Source organism: Ochotona curzoniae, unplaced genomic scaffold (assembly GCF_017591425.1).
Source record: "Ochotona curzoniae isolate NIBS_2020 unplaced genomic scaffold, NIBS_Ocur_1.0 contig_430, whole genome shotgun sequence".
In the NCBI taxonomy this organism is placed as follows: domain Eukaryota; kingdom Metazoa; phylum Chordata; class Mammalia; order Lagomorpha; family Ochotonidae; genus Ochotona; species Ochotona curzoniae.
The window spans coordinates 23,516,756-23,537,482 of NW_024466219.1; the positions used below are offsets into that span (position 1 = coordinate 23,516,756).

The 20,727-nt window shown below is 36.8% G+C and overlaps 1 protein-coding gene across 1 annotated transcript in view; it reads right to left on the bottom strand.

Moving 5' to 3' along the window:
• USH2A (usherin) overlaps positions 1-20,727 on the bottom strand; it is a 617,249-nt gene that overhangs the window by 490,334 nt on the left and 106,188 nt on the right. Inside the window, exons 11-13 of the mRNA XM_040985311.1 lie at positions 15,930-16,125; positions 11,742-12,383; positions 949-1,132 (exon numbers count right to left, since the gene is read on the bottom strand). Coding sequence (XP_040841245.1) covers positions 949-1,132; positions 11,742-12,383; positions 15,930-16,125 — 1,022 coding nt within the window. The remainder of the gene's footprint in view (positions 1-948; positions 1,133-11,741; positions 12,384-15,929; positions 16,126-20,727) is intronic.

Below are 20,727 nucleotides of genomic sequence, written 5' to 3' on the forward strand. Positions count from 1 at the left end.
ACTGAAAATCACTATGCTTACTGAAATCAGCCCATCACAAAAAGACAAAGACAATGTATTTTTCTTTGATACATGACAGTTAACACATAACACAAAAATGTATGGGAATGAAATAGACACCTTGTGCTATAATTATTGATTTTAATTCCTGTTTAAACTTTGGTACTATGGTATTCCTACTTATTTGTTGAGTATGTTGTTAGTGGTGAATTAAGCTTGTGATTATAGAGTGGCTTGAAATTATGACTCTGGAAATTCTAAAGAAAGAAATTGAAAGGAAGGCAGGATTAGAACTGTGGCAAGGAAATACAGTCGTCTTCTTGAAACTGTACCTATAAGTACATGCAATATGTCTCTTTATATTAACAAAAATTTTAAAACAAAAACAAAAAATGGAAAAACAGAATTTGAAATATTATGTATCTCTGAAAAGTAATTTTTCAAACTATACACACTGAAAAAGAAATCATATGGCTAAACAAAAAAGTATTTTCCTCCTGCTATTTTTTAAACCAAAATTAGGTAAGGAAACAAAAATGTGTACAATAAACTAATAAGCAAGCAATCAACTTTATACATGCCAGGTTAGATGGATATGTCTAGGGGATGTATTTTGACCAACATATACATCTTAAACTATTTTTATTTACATTGATACTATTAACAATTTCGAAAGAGAAAATGAATTGTTATCGTTTTCAACATTCCTAGGCCTTGTACATGTTTCATCAATCAGTACATAACATGTCACGCCAGGACATAGTCAGAAATCATCATTATACTTAATAAATTTAGGTGTCAAAGAATCAAGCATTATAACTACAAAAGAATACTTTTTATAGAAAATGTTATTTTAAGTTTACTTACTTAAAACTTACTGCCACCAAAGGAGCAATGACAACTATAAATAAATAAAACATTTTATTATTAATTCTCACTAAGATTTACCTTCCAGTCTGAGGATCAAATCCAAAGTAATGGGCTTGACACTGGTCACAATTTTGCCCAGCAATGGAAACATCATGGCAAGTGCATTGACCTGTCAGGCCATTGCAGATGTGATCAACTGCACCAGCTCCATGGCACGCACATGGAAGGCAGCCAGCGCTGTTGTCCAGAGTAATATAAAAACCTGGAAAGAAAGAATAAAAAATCTTTACGTATCCATTTCATCTAGTCTTTAAAAAAAAATAGGGGTGATGATTTGGGTACATAAAAAGAGTTGACACTTTGTTGTATCAATATCTAATTTCCAATTAAAATAGGCACTTTTAAAAATATTCATTTATTTAAAAGATAGAGATTGAAAGATGTAAAAAGATCTTTGTTCTACCTGTTGTGACCCAGAAAGTCTGTATTGGTATAGGCTGGGCTAACCCAAATTCCATTATGCTCTCCCACATGGGGAGGAGAGGCACAGGCGCTTCGGCCAAATCCCCCTCTGCTTTCCCAGGCACAACAGCAGGAAGCTGAATAGAAATTGGAGAAGGCGAGATGTGAAAGACCTGCCATGCATTGCAGGTGGCTTTTCTGTGGTGCCATTATGCTGGTCCCACACAACTGTTCTTTTTTTTTTTTTAAGATTAATTTTTATTGGAAAGTCAGATATACAGAGAGGAGGAGAGACAGAGAGGAAAACCTTTCATCTGTTGATTCATTCCCCAAGCAGCTGAAATGGCTAAAGCTGCACCAACCCAAAACCAAGAGCCCAGAGCCTCTCTTTCCGGGTCCCCCACACAGGTGCAGGGTCTCAAGGCCTTGGATCATCCTCTACTGCTTTTCCAGGTGACAGGCAGGGAGCTGGATGGCAAGTGGAGCAATCAGTATATGAACCGGCATCCATAAGGAATCCTGATAGATGCAAAGCGAGGATTTAGCCACTAGGCTACCACATCGGTCCCACATAGCTGTTCTTAATGACTATATCACTCATAACCAAAAATAATTTTGAGTAAATAAATTACATAGCATAGATATATCTCCCCTGCACCAGGAATTCAGTGCATTTAATCATTCTGTATAATTTTGCACTAAAAAGTAGCTTTTTAAAAATAATCTTCACTTCAACCAAGAATATCATCACCTTTTCAGTTACTTGAGACGTCTTTGGTAAGGATGGCAAAAGAAAACAAGAATGCCAATTATAATTTCTAATATCCATTTTTCCTGCTAAAAGTCCCACCCAATGTTTACTTTTGCCAAAATAATTAAATTCAAATTTGACAGAACATCCCTGTAGTATGCTAAAACCAGCAAACTTTTAGTTTTCTGTCACCCTCTGCATTTTGCCAGTTATTAAGTCCCATGAACACGGCCCACTAAGAAACTACGTTCTCCATTCCCCATTTCCATTGGGACTTCCCCACATGCCTAGAAGAAGCTTTTTTGTTGCTCATGCCATGTGCCAGAGGCTACCACATAAACCTTAGTTAGTTCTTAAATAGGTATCTCAGTTATTCTGTCTGTTATATAGACATAGAAAGATTAGACAGATTAACAAACAGAACCTGCGTTGGGCAGCCCAACTCCAGCAGGCATCTCAACCGATGATGGTGTCTCTTTTGTTTTCCGACTGTCACATTTTTCACAGTACAACTGGAATAGTCCTTTTCAAGGTGTACTTTGCACATCTCCTTTCTCTGTTGGAGTCTGCTTACTGACTTCTTCCCGCCCCCTCCCGCATAGGAAGAATCATCCACATTTGTGGCACCACCTCCAAAGCTCCAGGCGGCTCTGATGTCTATCTCTGCAGCTTCAGCTTATGCTTCGTCTCGGTTCAGTGTCCTCCACTTATCATCCTTTACGTTCCTGGGATTCAAAGGGCTTTTCATGGGCTACCCTGTCTGCTATCACAGGTTTGACCATCTCATCTACTTGGTTCATTCCTACGAAAGTTAGTCTCATAGCTCCCTTTGAAACATTCTTCAGGCCAGGTTACATGTAGCTGTTAGAGACTGATACCATATTCATAGCTTATTTTCATTGGTGTTCATAAAAACTACTATCAATAAAATTTTCACCAGATTGCAACCTCCATTAGATTAGGAACCTTAAAGACTTAAATCTTTGTTGTTTTCCAAGCCTCAAGTCTGGCAAAAAGTAACCGCTTCATAACTACATGATGAACCCCTGAAAATGGACCAAGTATTAAATAAGCAGTAAGTTCCACAGGTGGTATGCTGAAATAATAGCATTTGAAAAATAAATTCAATTTTATAAATGTTTTAAACCCCACACAATATTTTAGATTAATTCTTAAGCTCTTTGATGTCTTTTAGGAAAAGGAAAAATGCGAGTATAGGAGCAGGAATTTAACCTATTGGGTAAGATACCTCCACCCCATATCTGATATTCTGGGCCTGATATCTTTTTCTGGCTTTTATTTACAGCTTTCTGTCGATGCAGACCCTGGGAGGCGGCAGTGGTAAGGACTCAAGTCATGCGGTTCCTAGTGCCCATGTGGGAGTGTTGGACTGAGCTTCTGGCTCCTTGTTCCATTTCCAGCCGTGGCCCTTACAGGTTATTAAGCAGTGAGCTAATGCAAGGCAAACATGAACATTCACATCACTCTCTTTCATTTTTAGAATAAATACAAATAAGGCTTAAAAACATATTCAAATTTCTTAAAGTCTCTTGGACCCAACTAGTCATAACATTAGAAATCCCCTGAGAATTTGGAGCAGAAATCAGTGGCAGGTACATATGACACACATGTGTGTACACTAAGAGACACACACAAGCACATGCAAAATGCAATGGAGAATTATGTTGAAATCATAGGGGAAAGAAATAACAGAGGGATGCTTAAACCAATGGTTGTCAGGATCACTATTTCAATGTGTAAAACTACTGATGATACAGAGAGGGCAGTAAGACAACACAAAGTGAATTCACTCTGTGGTATCCGCTTGTTGGGGAATGCTAAGAGCAGCTAAGATGCTCTAAATCTCATCTGTGGCTCTGGTTGAAAAAAAAATCATGGTCAATATTGAAAGACTTTTTTTCTTCCTAAATCCTGGATATTCTCTCTCAGAGCTTCAGAATCATAAAGTACGAGATTTGCTCTATTAGAAGAAGAGGAAGAAGCACAGAATTCATTTCATTCAGTTGGACTGAACTGGAAGCACTTTGCCTTATAAATTTCCATAAATTTATCACATCAATTAATATATATCATTGCACCTTTGATCAACGACCAAAGTAAAAGGTTTCCGTTGGTCGTGCTAATCTGTGCTTTTCTTTTTGTGTCTATATCCTTAAACTCACGAATACGGCTCATGAATGTACTAATCACTCTCCAATTTGGATAAATTACCCATTAGCACAGAAACTTGCAGGTAGAATTAATTTGGATTTACCGCAATAGCTTCAAGCTACAGGAAATTCTAGAGCAATTAAAGATCGTTTTATAAGAAATTATTAGAGAAATCTGTAAATACAATGCGAGTACATTTTGGAGCAGACCATCGATGAATAGCAAATGCCACAGAAAAATAAAAATTATGAGTAGAAAACAGAATAACAAATGAGAGCATGTGGGAGAAGTAGGGCTTCCAGGAACAGACACTGGAGTCTGCCTTGGGCTGATTCCCTTCCTCCTCTCAGGAGCATGATTCCAAAGGTCAATCCCACCAGTACTTTAGTTGTCCTATTTTTAAGCAGATCTAATTAGGGTGACTCAGGTAACTTCCTGCTCCAGGATTATTTCTTGCTTTCCTGAATGTGCCTAATTCTAGACCATTACCTCTCCTTTTGTGACTTTCAGCTACAGAAAACATCCCTTCCCTCCTGCTTAAACCTCAACGCCTAAGTAAAAAGATAACTGACCTTAATTTCTTCTTTAACTCAATACATTTCTGATTTCATTCTATTGACTCCACTTCGTGTTCCACAAGTTTACATCTGCATCATTTCAGCTGATTTTGAGATTTTGTACAATGAATGACTCTGTATCCCATTTCTCACCATGGTCATTAGGCAATCTTACTATCTCGTGTTTGCTATGCAACGGTCAGAGCTCGCACATGCACATGTGCACACATACATGCACACACACACACGCCACAAAGTAGCCCCCAGTTGATTGATTCCCCAGTTTTACTTCAAGTAACCTCGTCCCAAAAGAGACAGATCTCAGGTGGAATACTATGTATTATCCAGCTAAAGCAAGAAGTCATCCATCTCATAAAATGTTGCATTATCCTAGAGAAAGTTTACAGAATCCATTCAGCTGAAAGTTATCAGTAAGCTGGTGGATCTTATCTCCTGATGTGGCTATTTACACAAAACAGCACCTGTGCTGGGCATCAAGAAACGCCATTTCCCAACAATGTCCTTCCCCAGGACCATGAACCACCAGGCCTTGTCCAAGTCTTCAAATGGGAGAAAGAAAATATGTTAAATCTCTATGCCTTATTCCAAAAAAAGGAGGGCATTGCTGAGGCTAAGCACTAATTACCAGCCATTTGGAAGACACTGCCCTCAACTTACGCCAGAATGTGCACCTATTACCAAGGGGAAAGTCCAGGGAGGAATCTGTACCTTACCAATACCTGCACTGAAAGACTATTTCAGCATTCAGTGCTTTCAGAACAAAGTGTGGTAACAGCCATTTTCAAGTTAACACACCAATAACCCTACTCCCTTTTGTGGTTTTATAAGAACAATACCAATAGTATTAGTCATAAAAGTGACCACGTTCTTAGTAAATTGATGTTACTAATATCACAATGTTTCATTGTTTAATTTCTATGAAAAGTTTTTAAATTAAATTAAATTAAATGCTTTGAAAGCCATTAAATGCTTCCCATTAAATTAAATGCTTTGAAAGCCCTGATCTTGTTTCTTCCTTCTGGGGGAGCTGTTACCTCCTTAAGTCAGCTTCCCAATTCCTACTTATTCTTATAATCAGCTAGGGAATCAATTTTCTCCTTGAAACTCTCCAATTTAAAAAAAAATCCTTCACTTTACTTTTTTTTTTTTACTATACATTTCTAACATGCATTTATCTCACTGTGCTTCATTCACATAGGAATCAGTTTTCTCTACCAAGTCATATTTCTTGAAGATATTTTGACTGTACAGCTTACATTAGTATAGTCCCTGATATAAAATAATTGAATAGTCAAATTGTTGTTTATTGAAAAATGACATTTGAATTAAATGGATAGCTGAATTGGATGAATAAGTGGCCGGGTGGGTACAAATTTTTCCCTTTAAAATACAAAAGGATTGCTTTAACAATGAAATGGAATATGATGACACAAATCTGTAAATCATAGCTGCATTTTGGTCAAAGGGATGTAGCCTAAGGGTATATAGCAAAGAGTGGATACAAATTGGATACAACATATTTAAAACAACTTGCTTGTTATTTCAACAGAGGGAACAGATGCCTGCAAGAAAGCGTCCCCTCCAAAATATCTCTCATTCATATAAAAGGATATAATATCATGCTAATAAAAGGGAAAGGACTAGACTAGACTTTTCTGCTCTGTAGAAAACCCAATTTTCACATTTATGGAAATATCCAAGAGAGGCTTCCATCAGCACATTCTCTAAGAAGCAAATCCAACAAAAGCAAAGAGGATGAATAATGACAACTGTGATTACAACTAGCAAATTATAGTGAGTACAGATACACATGAGGGTTCCTAAGGCGCAGGAGAACTTTCTCATTCTGTTTTTTCACTTTCTTAGTATGTATCGAATGGATGTGCTATGCCACTGCAGTCACCTCCCAAGTCGCCTCAATGGATGCTGGCAGGTCCTCCTGCTGTAGACCCCCCTACTCAGTTTGTGGAGATCTGCTCAGCAGTGTCCTGGCCTGCTCCTAACGTTCACTTCACACCAGTTACTTGGATTCTGTGCAACAATGAGACATTCCAGGACCTACAATAAGAAGCCAGAATTAAAGGCTAATATGAGCTTGATGGCTGGATAAAGTAACTAACCCTTGGATATCATTATTTTAACCCGGCTTCAAAGATTTATTGAATGATTATGTAAGACAAATATTGAATTATTCAGGAAATTGCTCGATTCTCTCAGTGTACAGGTTTTGAGTTCTGATCAGCCTGGATTTGTCAATTACACCTGTACTTAGTTAGGTTTCATTTCTACATTCTAATATATGGAAAGTAATATCTACTTTGTCATATAAACATTCTGTATAATAAATGTGCTTTTACAAAGAAAGCCCTATTACAGGGCCTGGTTACAAAGTAGATGCCTGGAATACATTATGTGTAATTGTTATACTTGTTTTTATGTAGTTTTCTATGAAAGCATAATTTGTATGAAATAAATAATAACCATTTGGGGGAGCTTTTGTGGTCCCTAGATTATGGTCTGTATTTCTTATGGCAAAATTTTTATGATTTACCAAAGAAAAGACTTAATCCTAGATCTAGCTCTCTCGGTGAAAAATACATAGACCTAGACAGTTATTTCACCAAACCCCAGGAAATACATCCTAACTGGATCTCAGCTTTGATGCACTGATCTGTAGTGGGACATCAGCCTTCTGGTCCCTGCTCCATTGGCAGGGCCTTGCATGCAAGTCTGGAATCTGAGCTCATTACCTAACAATTATGATACACTTCTTGATGAAACAAGCCATATTCTCTTATATTCTAATATAGAGACTAATAGTCTCTATGAATTAGAAAATAAGACCAAGAGTAAATGCCAGAGGGAAGCATAAGGCATTGTCCTATACATGTAAAACATGTCACAGGGAGCTGTTTTCTTTATAAATTAGCCTTTATTTTATTCCAAAGCTGCCGAGTCCCCCATAAACTCGCTCTGTTGCTGCATCTCAAGGACAGGGGTGAGTCACGGGCTCAGGAAGCCTTGACATTCCTCTCTGCCTCTCCCGGCCTGGCCTCTGATTAAATGCCTGCTGCTGAGCATCACGAGGTCAGCGGCACTGAGAAAACGAATCGGGAGAACATATTTAGAGCTATATTTATTAGTGTGGGTATGTGTACATTCATATATGTATACACTCTCCAAATAATTTTAAATTAAAGCATTTTTAAAATGCTTAATGGAGGTTAAGCAGCATTTTTAACCTCTGTTCAAGTTATTGAATGGCATATTAAAACCAATGTGGCTCTAATGTACCTTCTAATGTGCACTGCTGCTTTAACAAATTGCCTATAAATTTTAGTTGAATTAAGCCTATTTCTTGTACATTCATAGTAAGGTTAGGTTAATAATACATGAGATTTCATTATATGCACCTTCCTTAATAATGTTTTTTAAGAAGGTAGGACAAGAATCTCTATGCAGTCGTCCACCACTGGCCAGTAATATTTACAAGCACAAAGGCGAGGCAAGCATAACTGGTTAGGATTGCTATGCATTCCTCCAACCTTGTACTTTTCCCTGCATGCCCAGTGATCTTACACCCACAATGCTGCTCACATGGCTCCCACCCCCATTACGTAATGGAGGATTTTCAGGTATACATAGAGAAGTAAATTGAAAGCTGCTTTGGGTTGTAGCAGTCTAAATGAGACTCACATGACAAAACGGGCTACCAGGAAACATCACTTTATAATAAAGACACTTCAAGAGAATGATTTCTTTTTCTAATACAAGTTATACTCTAAGAGGCTATAAAACCAGGAAACAGAATTCAAAGTTGAATTACTAAAGCCAGATGAATACAGAAACAAACAAAAAGTAGTCCCAACGCATATTTTGCTCTAGTTACATGCCATGCCTATGCTTATCTCACATCTTGTTTTACACACACACACATTTGTATAATTAAGTATCATTAACCATTCTTCTTCCTTGCAGGGTTGAATGGCACATCCTCCCTAAATGCAGTTGAAGGAACACCCAAGGCATTTGCTCTACCGATGCCTAAAAACAGGAGTGTGTCATTGAGATACTTTTTATCGGATCATTATAAAATCATTGAGTAAATATATACAGAGAGCAACCAGTGCTCTGTGTGCCTAGGACAGTGGATCACACATTGTGACGAATAGCAATGGGACTTGTTGGCTGGTGAGGAAAAACAGATCAGAGATCATAGACATGAAAGGTCCTGGGGGCTATGAAAAAACACTAAAACAGAGAACATAATTGGTTCCTGCTTCTCCTTGGGACTGAAGAGGACTTTATGATCATTGTACATTAAAAAAAAAGGATGGGAGGTGCAAATGGGGAGGATGGAAGGAGAAATCCCTGAGCCTATGGAACTGTATCATGAAAAATAAAAATTCAACAAAAACCAAAGCAAAAATGTATGCTGGGGAAGCCTTGTGGCACATATGACTAAGCCACCAGTTAAGACGTGCCCCACCCTCACTGCAGGGTCTTTCGAATCTCAGCTGTTATCCTTGCAGTCTAGTTCCCAAGGAAACATCTGGGAAGAAGTAGGAGGTGACTTATTTCCTTCCGCTCCCATGGGAGAAGTTGGATTTCTGGCTCCTGGTTTTTGTTGTGCCCTGTCCTGGTCAGGCCATGAGTGGAGTGAACCAGAAAATGCAAGATCTCTCAACTACCTTCACTCTTAATTTCTCTCTCTCTCTCTTAACTTCTGTCACTCTGCCTTTCAAATAAATCAATAAAGATCTACAATTTTATCTAACCATAAGAGCTATCCTTAAGTGCAATGTCATTGGAAGTATCCATTTAACAACTGTCTTATGTTCTGCCATTTAATTTGTAACTGTAGCTTGCTGCCACAGCCAAAATTTCTTTCCTCAAACATCAGTTTCCTTCTTTGTCTTATGTCACTGGCCTCAATTTTTTAACAAATATCCTACCATCTACTTGCCAGCTAGTCCTGCAGATAGATATATGAATACAAAGCTTTTCTGACCAATGAATTGTGAGTAGAATTGATAGGGTACCATTCAGACAATACCTTGAAGAATGCTTATTTTGGCTGGAAATGGACATTTAGGAAATTATATGTTAAAGATGACAGAGAAATGTCTTTAGAGGGACAGTGAGTAGAAGAAATGGAGCTAAAAGTTTTGTCTCTTTTTAGTACATTTTCCACTTAATATTACACTGCATGCTGCTGCCCTTTTTAGTAACCAGAAATATGTTCATCATTTCTAATGTTCCTTATTATTCACTGATTCACTTTATAATTTTGTGTCTTCAGACAAAAGAATGCCAATTATCAATATAGTTATAATACTTGAATATTAATTCTTGAACATGTATTTTCTTCAGAGAAAAATAATAGAACATAAAAATATAAACTTGAATCATTTCTTGAAGTTTTACATAGATGTGAATTCAGCCACTTCTTTTTTCTTAAAGATTTATTTTATTTTTATTGTAAAGTCAGACATATAGAAAGGAGACAGATAGAGAGGAAGATCTTCCATCTGCTGATTCACTCCCCAAGTGGTCACAACAGCCAGAGCAGACTCGATCCTAAGCCAGGAGCCCAGAGAGTTACCATTTAGGGTGGCTAATAACCTGTTCATAATCCAATAAACTCATACACATATCCCTGTTTTCTGGCCCCTTGCTGATGGAGGGACTCCTAGCCATCGTGCACACTGTGTGTTAACAGCTCTAGCAACAGGGAATTTTCTGTTAGCTGCACAAACAAAACTGAGTCAGTTTGACTAGAATTTGCGACGAAGAAGCTGCCAACACATGTCACTGCAGCTGAAGAGCAACTGTAAACAGCATCAGTAAGCATAGGTGGCCACGTAACCACAGACACAAAGGCAGAGGGGACTCCTCCAAAGAGAGAGAATATGAAAGAGACGTCTGTTGATACACACACACACACACAAACACACACACGTTAGACAAGGTTTGTAGTTCCTATTACTGAAGATGTCATTCTGGCATTTTCTATAGTCATAGTTCCAGTTGGTTTTCTGATACTTATACATAAAAAAGGATGAATTCTTCAATTCTATCCTGTTTCCTTGGACTTACTTGTTGCCCCGACCAGTGTCAGAGCAGAGTCAGAGGTCTCTTCTACTGAACTGGATTCTCTGCCTTGTGACGATGAGTTTGTGCTAGCCATGACCAGCTAGGGAAATTGCCCTATTAAATTTATATTTTTGGGGTCATATTTACAGACATACTTCAGGGTTGATGGGACTAACAGACATTGTCAGCTTCTCCTTCAGTAGGGAAACAAGTAGAGAAATTTCTATGCAATGAGATTCAACATTAGCCAATTTGTTCCCTTTACAATACTTAAAAATAATTCCACATAATATGTAGACCTATAGTTCTTCAGCAAAATATTTGGCATTGTACAGATAATCCATTCAAGTTTTCCTCTCTCTAGAAAAAAAGTTGTATTCCTTTTCATAATCCGTTTCTAACTGTCAAAAGAGATTTACTAAAGATTGATAAATCAAGTCACAACATTGAAATATGAGAGATTTTTCAAAAGGCCACACAAATACATGTTATGAAAAACTTACATGGAATTAAAAATGTCCTGGCATTGTATAAACTTACCTTTTAATTCATTTTTCCTTGAACATTTGAAGTCTTCTTAGAGATCCAACTGGCTGGGTTTTATTTCAAGTGCCCCCCCCCCCCCACCAGCCTATTGTGACACAAATATGCCAAAAATTCTTGAATGAATGCAATAGCTATATTTACATACACAAACCATACCAGAAACATGTTTTTAGAGACACCTCAAATCAGAAACAAAGAATCTATTGCAGAGTAACAAAATCTATGTCACATGAAACATGTCTCTCTTCAGCAAGGTTCTCTCTTACCTGGCTGACATTGATCACACCTTCTTCCTTGACGATGGGGCAGGCATGGGCACTGGCCAGTGTTTGGATCACAGATAGCCCCAGGCAATGTCCCGGAGGAGTCACACTCACAGCCTTGGCAGCCTTGAAAATTGCCAAGAGTCACATTGTACTTGTGAGGCTCACACTGGTTACACTGCAGACCTGTTACTCCTAATTTGCAAGGACATTGTCCTGTCGACCTGTCACACAGCACAGAGCCATTTACTGTGCCGGTCCTATCACAGTCACAAGGCAGGCAGAGAAAAGAAGTGCTTTGCTGGAGATAGAAATATCCCTCCAAACATTCATTGCACTGTCTCCCTCCAACATTGGGTCTACAGAGGCACTGCCCTGTCTTAGAATCACAGTGCGTTCCAGGAAGCGTGCCTTCTTGGTCGCAGGCACAGGCCTTACAGTCGGCGATGTCCAAACCATAAAAGTTTTCTCTGCAGATGTCACACTGAAGTCCTCTGGCTCCCTTCTTACACTCACACTGCCCAGAAAGGGGATTGCAGAATTGGTTCACTGAGCCATAGAGGCTACACTGGCAGGGCTCACATCCATCACCATTTGAAGTTTGAAGAAATTTAAATCCAAAATTGCAATGATCACATCGAAGCCCTGAAGATAAAATACAATTTAAAACAATAGGATGAAAGAATGGTTCCAAAAACAATAGGTAAATTACAAACAATATGATTGCAGGCACTTAATATGGACACAAAATATTGAGGGCTTTCTCACAAGTAATGCCAAACAAGGCTCTCTGGATCCTCCAAATACAATGGCAATATTCAATTTAGCTTTAATACATAACTCTAACTTTATAAAAGTTTAGTTATTGCTTAATGTGATGAAAAATGGTTAATGCAAATGAGTGTTACATTATGCATATCAGAGCTCTTTTTCCTTAAAAAAACATTACTGATATTTTAACAAAGTATGATAATTTAAAAATATATTAAATTTGCATATTGCCAATTTAGCCATTTTTTTAAAGACAGAATTCATAAAAAAAAGTTTAGTAAGATGTTGAACTGGGTTACTAATTTTCAGTTCTACAGAAAGAAAAAATTCTAGAAATGTATATATTCATCCCAATAATTATAGCAATGCACTCTTGAAAGTTGATAAAATATTACCTGTTAAATGTTCTTACCAGGGAAATATATTAAACATGTGAGGTGGTTAATTTTCTTGATTAGTCATTTCACAATGCATATATATCAAAATGTTATCATCCTATAGAATTCATGTGTATTATTGCTTAATAGGAAAATGAAAACATTAAACTTGTACCTGCTTTTGCAATAACATATATTCTTACTTCTGAACATCACTTTTAAATAATTATTATAAATAAAGCTAATCCAGTCTAATTTTTATTTTAATCTTTTAGTGTGTTCTGATATTGTATCGTTTTCAATTAATATAAATTATCCTCTCCTTGGCTCATAAAGCAATCAGATCGCTTGTCATATTGTGTGATTCAGAACATATCTCTTTAAACACTAAGTAAATTCTGTTCTTTATATCGCTTTTACTTAAAGGAGAAGGTATTTACATTTTCCTAATGGAGAAAAATGTTTTGTCACCTAAACTTAAATCTTGCACAACTTAGGTTAGTTTCCCAAAGAGGATTATAATCAGGAGAATAAGAAAATAGAATAGTAAATGTGTAGATGCAAAATATTTCCTTGAGACAGTCTTCACATATTCATGAATTTAAATCACTGACTACCTGAAATTAAATCAGCTGAAACATTTATTTCAGACTACAATAGCAATAAAAAAACATAGTCCTAAAATGAGAGGCAAAAACTCACTGAGGGTCTCATATGTAGAGTCATTTCCTAAAACAGAAGGATATGCACAATATGTATGTGTATATATATGGATAAAAATTCAAGAACTTCAATGGAAGCGAGTTCTTTAACAGTGATGAATGACTCACCTAAGGCATATCATTTAATTTCAATAAGGAAAATAAAAAAAAAGAGCACTATTGCTGCAAATTTTAAAAATAACTGTATTGTTAACAAGAATTATGACTCATTTTGAACTATTAAAATTGGTCTACATGGATTCATATCATATCAGTTTTAAAAATATGCACAGTGCTTATTTGAATATGCCATACATATTCCTGACAGGTAATCTATTCCTAACGATACTGGGGAAGGCCTACAGGGCATCACATTCGGTGCTAACAAGTACAGGCGAGTTAGCACACTTGGCATTTAATTCACATTCTTCCCCTTTTTATTCTAGATGAATGACCTACTTTAATAAAATTATTGCTGCTAATGTATTTTACTGGTGATAGAATCATTAGTAAGATTTAACAGTTTTGTTAACTCTAACAGTTTGCTTTCTGAAGCATATACAATACACATTTCTATTTTCTGGGTTTCTTTTCCCTTCATAGTAACAAGGTAAAACTGAATAGCATTAGTTACTAATCTCATTAGGAAAACAAATATATATATTATATATATATGAATATAAACATATATGTATGTCGAGTTTACATTTTGTTAATGTACTGTAACTGCAGAAATTACTGCAAGTAATTATGTCTAACACTAAAATGAAGATAAAGCCATCACATGTTATTGCAGAACCTTAGTTAAAACAACCAGTAGACAGGTGAATAATCAAGACGTGATAACAAGTTCTATTTAAATTTGATTTTTTCCTAAATTCTAACCATCACGGAAAAGAACCCATTAATATAAAGAAATACACATTTCATTTAATGTTTTACATTAAAGAACAAAGGATGCCACAGAGTTGAACCCAAGTCTTATGACTTCATCTGGTATCAGAGATAACACACACAAAGATATGCGTCTTTTTTTTTAAAGTCAACTATTTCCTTCCTTCTAAAAAGTGAATTTGGGTATACCTGAAATGTACAAAGATAAGGTATGATATAGATTTTGACACCATCTTTGTGAAGTGAGATAAATCTTATGTACTACTCTCAAGCATGTCTTTATTTCTTTTTATTAAAGTGAATGGAAATGCTTTGCTAGGTGGATTCGACAATGTGATATATGTACATTCAAATACATAAGGCATAAACAATTGCATTCAGGAGCTACACCACAGAAATAAATATATTAAAGAATGTATGTGTGCATGCATGCATATGGATGTGTGTTTTCATGTGTGGTCACTGCTGGGAATGTTTTTATAATGGTAAGGTTAAGGGCAGTATTAGAAAAACCATGAAATGCTCGGTGACTTGAATGACAAAAGAAAGGCAAAGGTCTTTTTTAAACTTCTTATACAAACCAAGACATATTCAGTTATAACACTGTACTCACTTCATCAAGAAACTTTCCTCTCATAATATTCTCATATATCAAAATTTCAAAGTGCATTATGTATATAGTGCATTTTGGGCACTTGATAAATTTTGTCCTTATGTGGCTGTGGTTCCCCTCAAAAATGTTGGATGTAATAAATTGCTATAATCAAATCTAATTTCTGAAAAATACCTGTGGGAGTAACAAACAAAAAAAGCACGTCTTGTATAAAAAATGATAAATAACACTGAAGGTAGCTGTTTATTATAATCAACTTGGCAGTGAATTACAAAATTAAAATTATGTGGCCCTTTATAACTAACCCTAGCAGTTCCCGTGATCTGTGGAATTATGTTGACTTACTTTGCATTTCATAGGAACAGTTCAAAGAAATATAATAGAAAAAAATGGAAAGATTTATCACAAAGAACCCTGAAGCAAAGAATATTTTGAAAAAATCCATTTATTTTACTCTATTAAGAAAACTAGCATGGAAATGATTTGCTTAGAACTCATTAAGTGTAAAACATTTTGAAAAAGTGTTAATTTTCTAAAAGAAACATCTATGCAGTCAGCAAATGATAGTTTTTCTGTGACTTATTAGTATTGGCCCATGTGAACTAATACAGCTACAGAATAAAGAAAGTTCTGAAGGGTTGATTAAACTAAGCTTCAAGCTGCAGTTTGATAGCAATATTAATTTAATCATCTATAGCCCAGCTAATTTCATCCTTTTTTTTTTTTTCAGCCTGCCTTGAGCAAGGAAATTTGCTTTACTGTTAAGAAATCAAATACAGAATTTTATTCCAGATGGTAATAGAGATGTGACTGTAAACTTTTGCATTACACATACCAATAACATTGGCTTTGCACTTGCACTGGCCTGAATTTGGGTGACAGGTAATATCTCCATCCACTGTCCCAGAGGTATTGCAGTTACAGGGTCTGCAGCCAACGGGATCCAACGCTTGTAGACTGTAGAATCCATCCTGGCACTGATTGCACTGTCTGCCAGACACATGTCTCTTACAATTACATTGGCCTCCAATCTAGACAAGATAGAACATTTTGTAGAATGATGAACGTATCTATTTTTAGATAATTTGCTCATTACGTACAAGACAGGGAGGGAGGGGAAGAAGGTGAAAAAAAAACTTTAAATGTTAAATAGACAAGAAGGTAATAAGGCATTTTTTTTTTCTCCTGACACAACACATGGATGGCTTCTGCAGTGTGAATATATAGAATTGAATGAAAATAAACTCCAAGGAAGACAGCAGCAAATGACTAATATGGATAGGAGGAACTAAGCATAAAAGCTTACATAGAAATCAAAATACAGACATGAGAGGATGGAAAAATCTGAGAGCCAGAAATTAATTTAGCTGCATTTCATTTCCCACTTATTATTTTGTTGATCCAAACTTATTTCACATATGTAAGATGTCTAAATTAGAAGGAATCTTTCTGTAGTATTCCATCTCCTCATGGTTTTTACAATATTAATGTTCTATGTTAATGGTACCATTTATGCCTACTGGTATTAACTTTAATATCTCATTTTATACAATTCCCCTTTTAGCAGTATTCCTTATACTTACCATTCATTTACAGGTTTTTTTTCACCATATTACAGCTATACTATAACACTATATGCAACTCATTGATTAGAGCATTTTGTAGTAGTTTAACAACTAAAACCACTGGATATGTTTGCAATATTCTTTTTTAGAATAAAAACATATAAACATGCATTGCTTGTCCTCTACATCCACAGATAATACAAGGTAATTCAAAATATTTATGGAATAAAAAAATAAAAATATATGTTATATTGAGGTGAAATTTTGAAATTCATGCTATGTTCATAGCATGAATTTTCTATTAACGTTCTGAAGGTTGCTATTACTCTTAGTTTAAAACAGAGCTAATCTTTAATTGAAAGAGGACAATGTATATGATATGTAAAATAAATTTGAGAAATTCAGTAATAAATCAGGAAAGAGAGATATGGGCAGACTGGAATTTCCATTGTTGTCACAAACGTATCTTCTGATTTTCCTTCACTTAAATGAAATCCAGCTATTCTCAATTAGGACATCCCTTAAAAACCAGCAGAAAATACAACATTTATCTCTGTACCAGTCTTTAAGTATGAACAAAATGCAAACATACTGGTAAATCCACAACCAAATCTGGTCTAAAGGTATAGAGAGGATAGGCACAATGCTTCACGTTTCCATGTTCATTAACAGAATGTTTCTACACTCATCCTAAGTATTGATTTTTTTTTTCTCAGCATAATGTTAACAACTATGATGCAAACAGAACGTTAAAAATGCTGAAACCTTTTGGTTTGTTCTCTTACTAGACTTAACAACTCTGCCATCACCTCGCCGATGAGCTCAAGCAATCCTGCTAGAGGATAATGAGGAGAAACCAAGGCCTTGCGTTTAACATCAACATCCACAGCCTGCTTGCTAACTAACAGATATGTGTAGTCTAACTACTAGTATTCTAGTCATCTCACTATATAAAAGGAAATAGCCACCAAAACAGCCAAGCCAATCTAGACCAGCACTAATGCAAGCCATATATAAAATCACTGACTAGAGTTTCCACTACATTTGCTTGTGCCAGATGTGAGTTTTATTTCTTGTCGGGTGTTAGATTTTTTGTGTTTTTAAAAACATACTTGACCTTTCATCTGGGATGTAATGAAGTTACTTGGGAGCAGTTAGTTATGTTGGGGTTGTGCTCTCAGTGTTCAGTAGGGAATCCAGAGCCATTATCCATCTCAATCTCTTGGATTGAAGGGTTTCCTTTGTTCTTCAGTTTTACTGCTGGAGATTGATAATATTCCCAGATTTGTAAGAATGCGAAGTTCGATAACTGAACATCCTTCAGGCTGTATTTTCTTTTGCCTCAACACACACACCCATCAGTAGTAGGCTGTGTATTTAAGGAAGATGCTTTGAGTATCCATGGAATTATCTCTCTTCTTCTCTTTCTCTTCTCTGCAAGCTTTAACTACTTTGGATTCTCCAAACTCTTGGCCCAACTTCTTACAACTTGGGGAAATTTTAAGACTTGCATAATTTATTTCCTGTCTCAAAGGGAAGCCTTCCCAAGTCCGGTCAGCAATCATTTGCTAAATGTTAAAGCCATTTTGATCATTTCAGGTGGAAATCTAAATCTAATTGCTTTACTTTGTTTATTTGGGAGCAGAGACCTCAAAATCATTTTTTGACTTGATGAAACTACAAAGCAGATTTCAGAGAAAATGCAGTGATAAAATCCAGAGAATTTTTATTAGTGCTATCAAAGATGGAGTGACATTCTAAACATTTATTTGCCATCTTAACATAAACTTCAAGCTCTGAAATGAAATAACATAGCACTTTAAAGAAGATGAATAATGATACCTTCGTACATTACACTAAGAAAAAGGAATGCACCAATCAAGAACCTCATGTTATCCCTCAAATGCCCAGAACAGCCAGGGATGGGCCAAGCTGATGATACAAGCCTTGAAATTTATCTGGGTCTCCTGCATAAATACAGGGATCCTAAACTATTGTCTTCTTTGTTCCCAGGTGCACCAGCAAGAAACCCAATCAGAAATGTAGCAGCCAGGACTTGAATCAGGGCCATTAAATGATTCTGGAGTTTCAGGCAATGGCCCAAACAACTGAATCACTTCTGGCCCCTAAAACCACAGTTTGTTGCTTCCTCTGGTATGTAATTCCTCAATATCTAATGTGTGCTAAAGCTACTAAATAACTGCTAGAAAATAGATCTCTAGTGTGCCCAAGTGTCATAGCATTTTGCAACTTTATGTCACCCATGGATCCATCAGGCTATTTACTATAGGATATGCCCAACAATAGGCAGTTTATCAAATGAATCTTTATTTTAGAGATCTTACACTTATGACAACAACATCACAAACTTTTGAATTAGATCCAAGGTGGACAAATAGTGTGTTGCCATGTTACCCTCAGCTGCCCTAGGATAGGGAAAAAACAAAGGAAGAGTCACAATTCCAAAAGTGATTTCCTCAAGAAATGAGAAAAAAAAAGGAAAGAAAATCCCACGGAGCCAATGTGGAGACAGACTCTGGTGCAGTCAGTCATGTGGTGCAACCAGCTACCCGTGGGATGACATCATGCCATTCAAGGTAGCAGTTGCTCCACACACCACCACTCACAGTTCTAGCTGAGAAAGGATCCCACAGCCAACCACTGTCAACTGAGCCTGGGCGCTAACTGGGGTCAGAACAACTGCCAGGCTTGAAACAGAAAAGCTGCCTTCACTCCTTCCGATCTCACATTCCTGCAGAGTGCCATACTGGGCAACAAGAAGTAGGGCAGTGCTCTATTTTATCTACTCGACACTATCAGAATGAAATCTGAAGGAGACATGCCCATACTAAGTGAGGACCTTGTAGTTCATACTGACTTTGAGTTCCACATGGGACGATAACAGGGAGATTGTGCCAACATAAACCCATGATGAATTGTTGATTTCCCATAACCCCCTCCAGCCCCCCTCCAATATATCCTTAGGTGAAGAACAAAGAGAAAGCCCTATGTTAAGGTGGAACACCAACAGAGAGCTGGCGCTGGGAATGCTCTGGTGCTTGTTGTGAATGGAGTAGCCTCTCTCAGCAAAGAAGGAATCTCCTGATCCCTCTGACTATGGGAGCCCTGTGCTGTATAAAAGTGGGGATTCTGTGACTAATGGACAAGGCACGGAGTGTAGCTGGGTCTCTGGGAACTCAGTGTAACTGCCTCTAGCTATAGAAGCTAAGAGCTCCCTGTGGGATGGATGGCTCATTCTTTGTTCACACAGAGAAATCAAAGAGACCCTTTGTGCGGTTGTCATGAATGTCTGGGTAGCATGTATTCCCACCGTGGGCTCTCCCTGAGCACTGATCTTCTTAACAGAGAGGGGGTGAGGCAGTTTTCACACCAGTAGATGAGATGAAACCCTCCTACTAGCTGACAAAAGAGAAGAACCACCACGTTCAAAGTGTCTGTGACCCTAGGCTCCTGCACCACACACAGACACTGAACAAAGCTGCCTGGCCCAAACTGGCACATTTGTCTGTATCTTCACTGAAAGACAAATACTCCACTGAGCCATAGAGGCATATCTCAAAGTTAAAAACAATCAGAACTACCACATGGTTCTATAAATATTTAAAAATAAACATGGAAACACAAGAAACATGAACAAGGAAGACAATATAATTCCCCAAAGCAAATCAACATTTCAATATCAGAATGCAAAAATAGATTGATGAAATGCCTAAAAATAAAATTTAAAAGCATAAGACTACTAAAAAATAAGCAAATGAACAAATTTAGAAAACTATATAAAACGTGGGTGAGTAGAACCCATGAGGTAGAGATATTGAAGGGAAATCAAACTGAAATATTACAGATGAAGAATCCAATATGCCCAATTAAAAATATAGGAATATATCCAAGGGAAATGAAAACTGCATATGAGAAGGGGATACATAATCTTACATTTGCAGCAGCACAATGTATAATAGCAAACAGGGAAAGAACCCAGATACCCGTCCAAAGAGAAGTAGTTAAAGAAATCATGGTACATCTACTCTATGGAATACTACTCAGCCA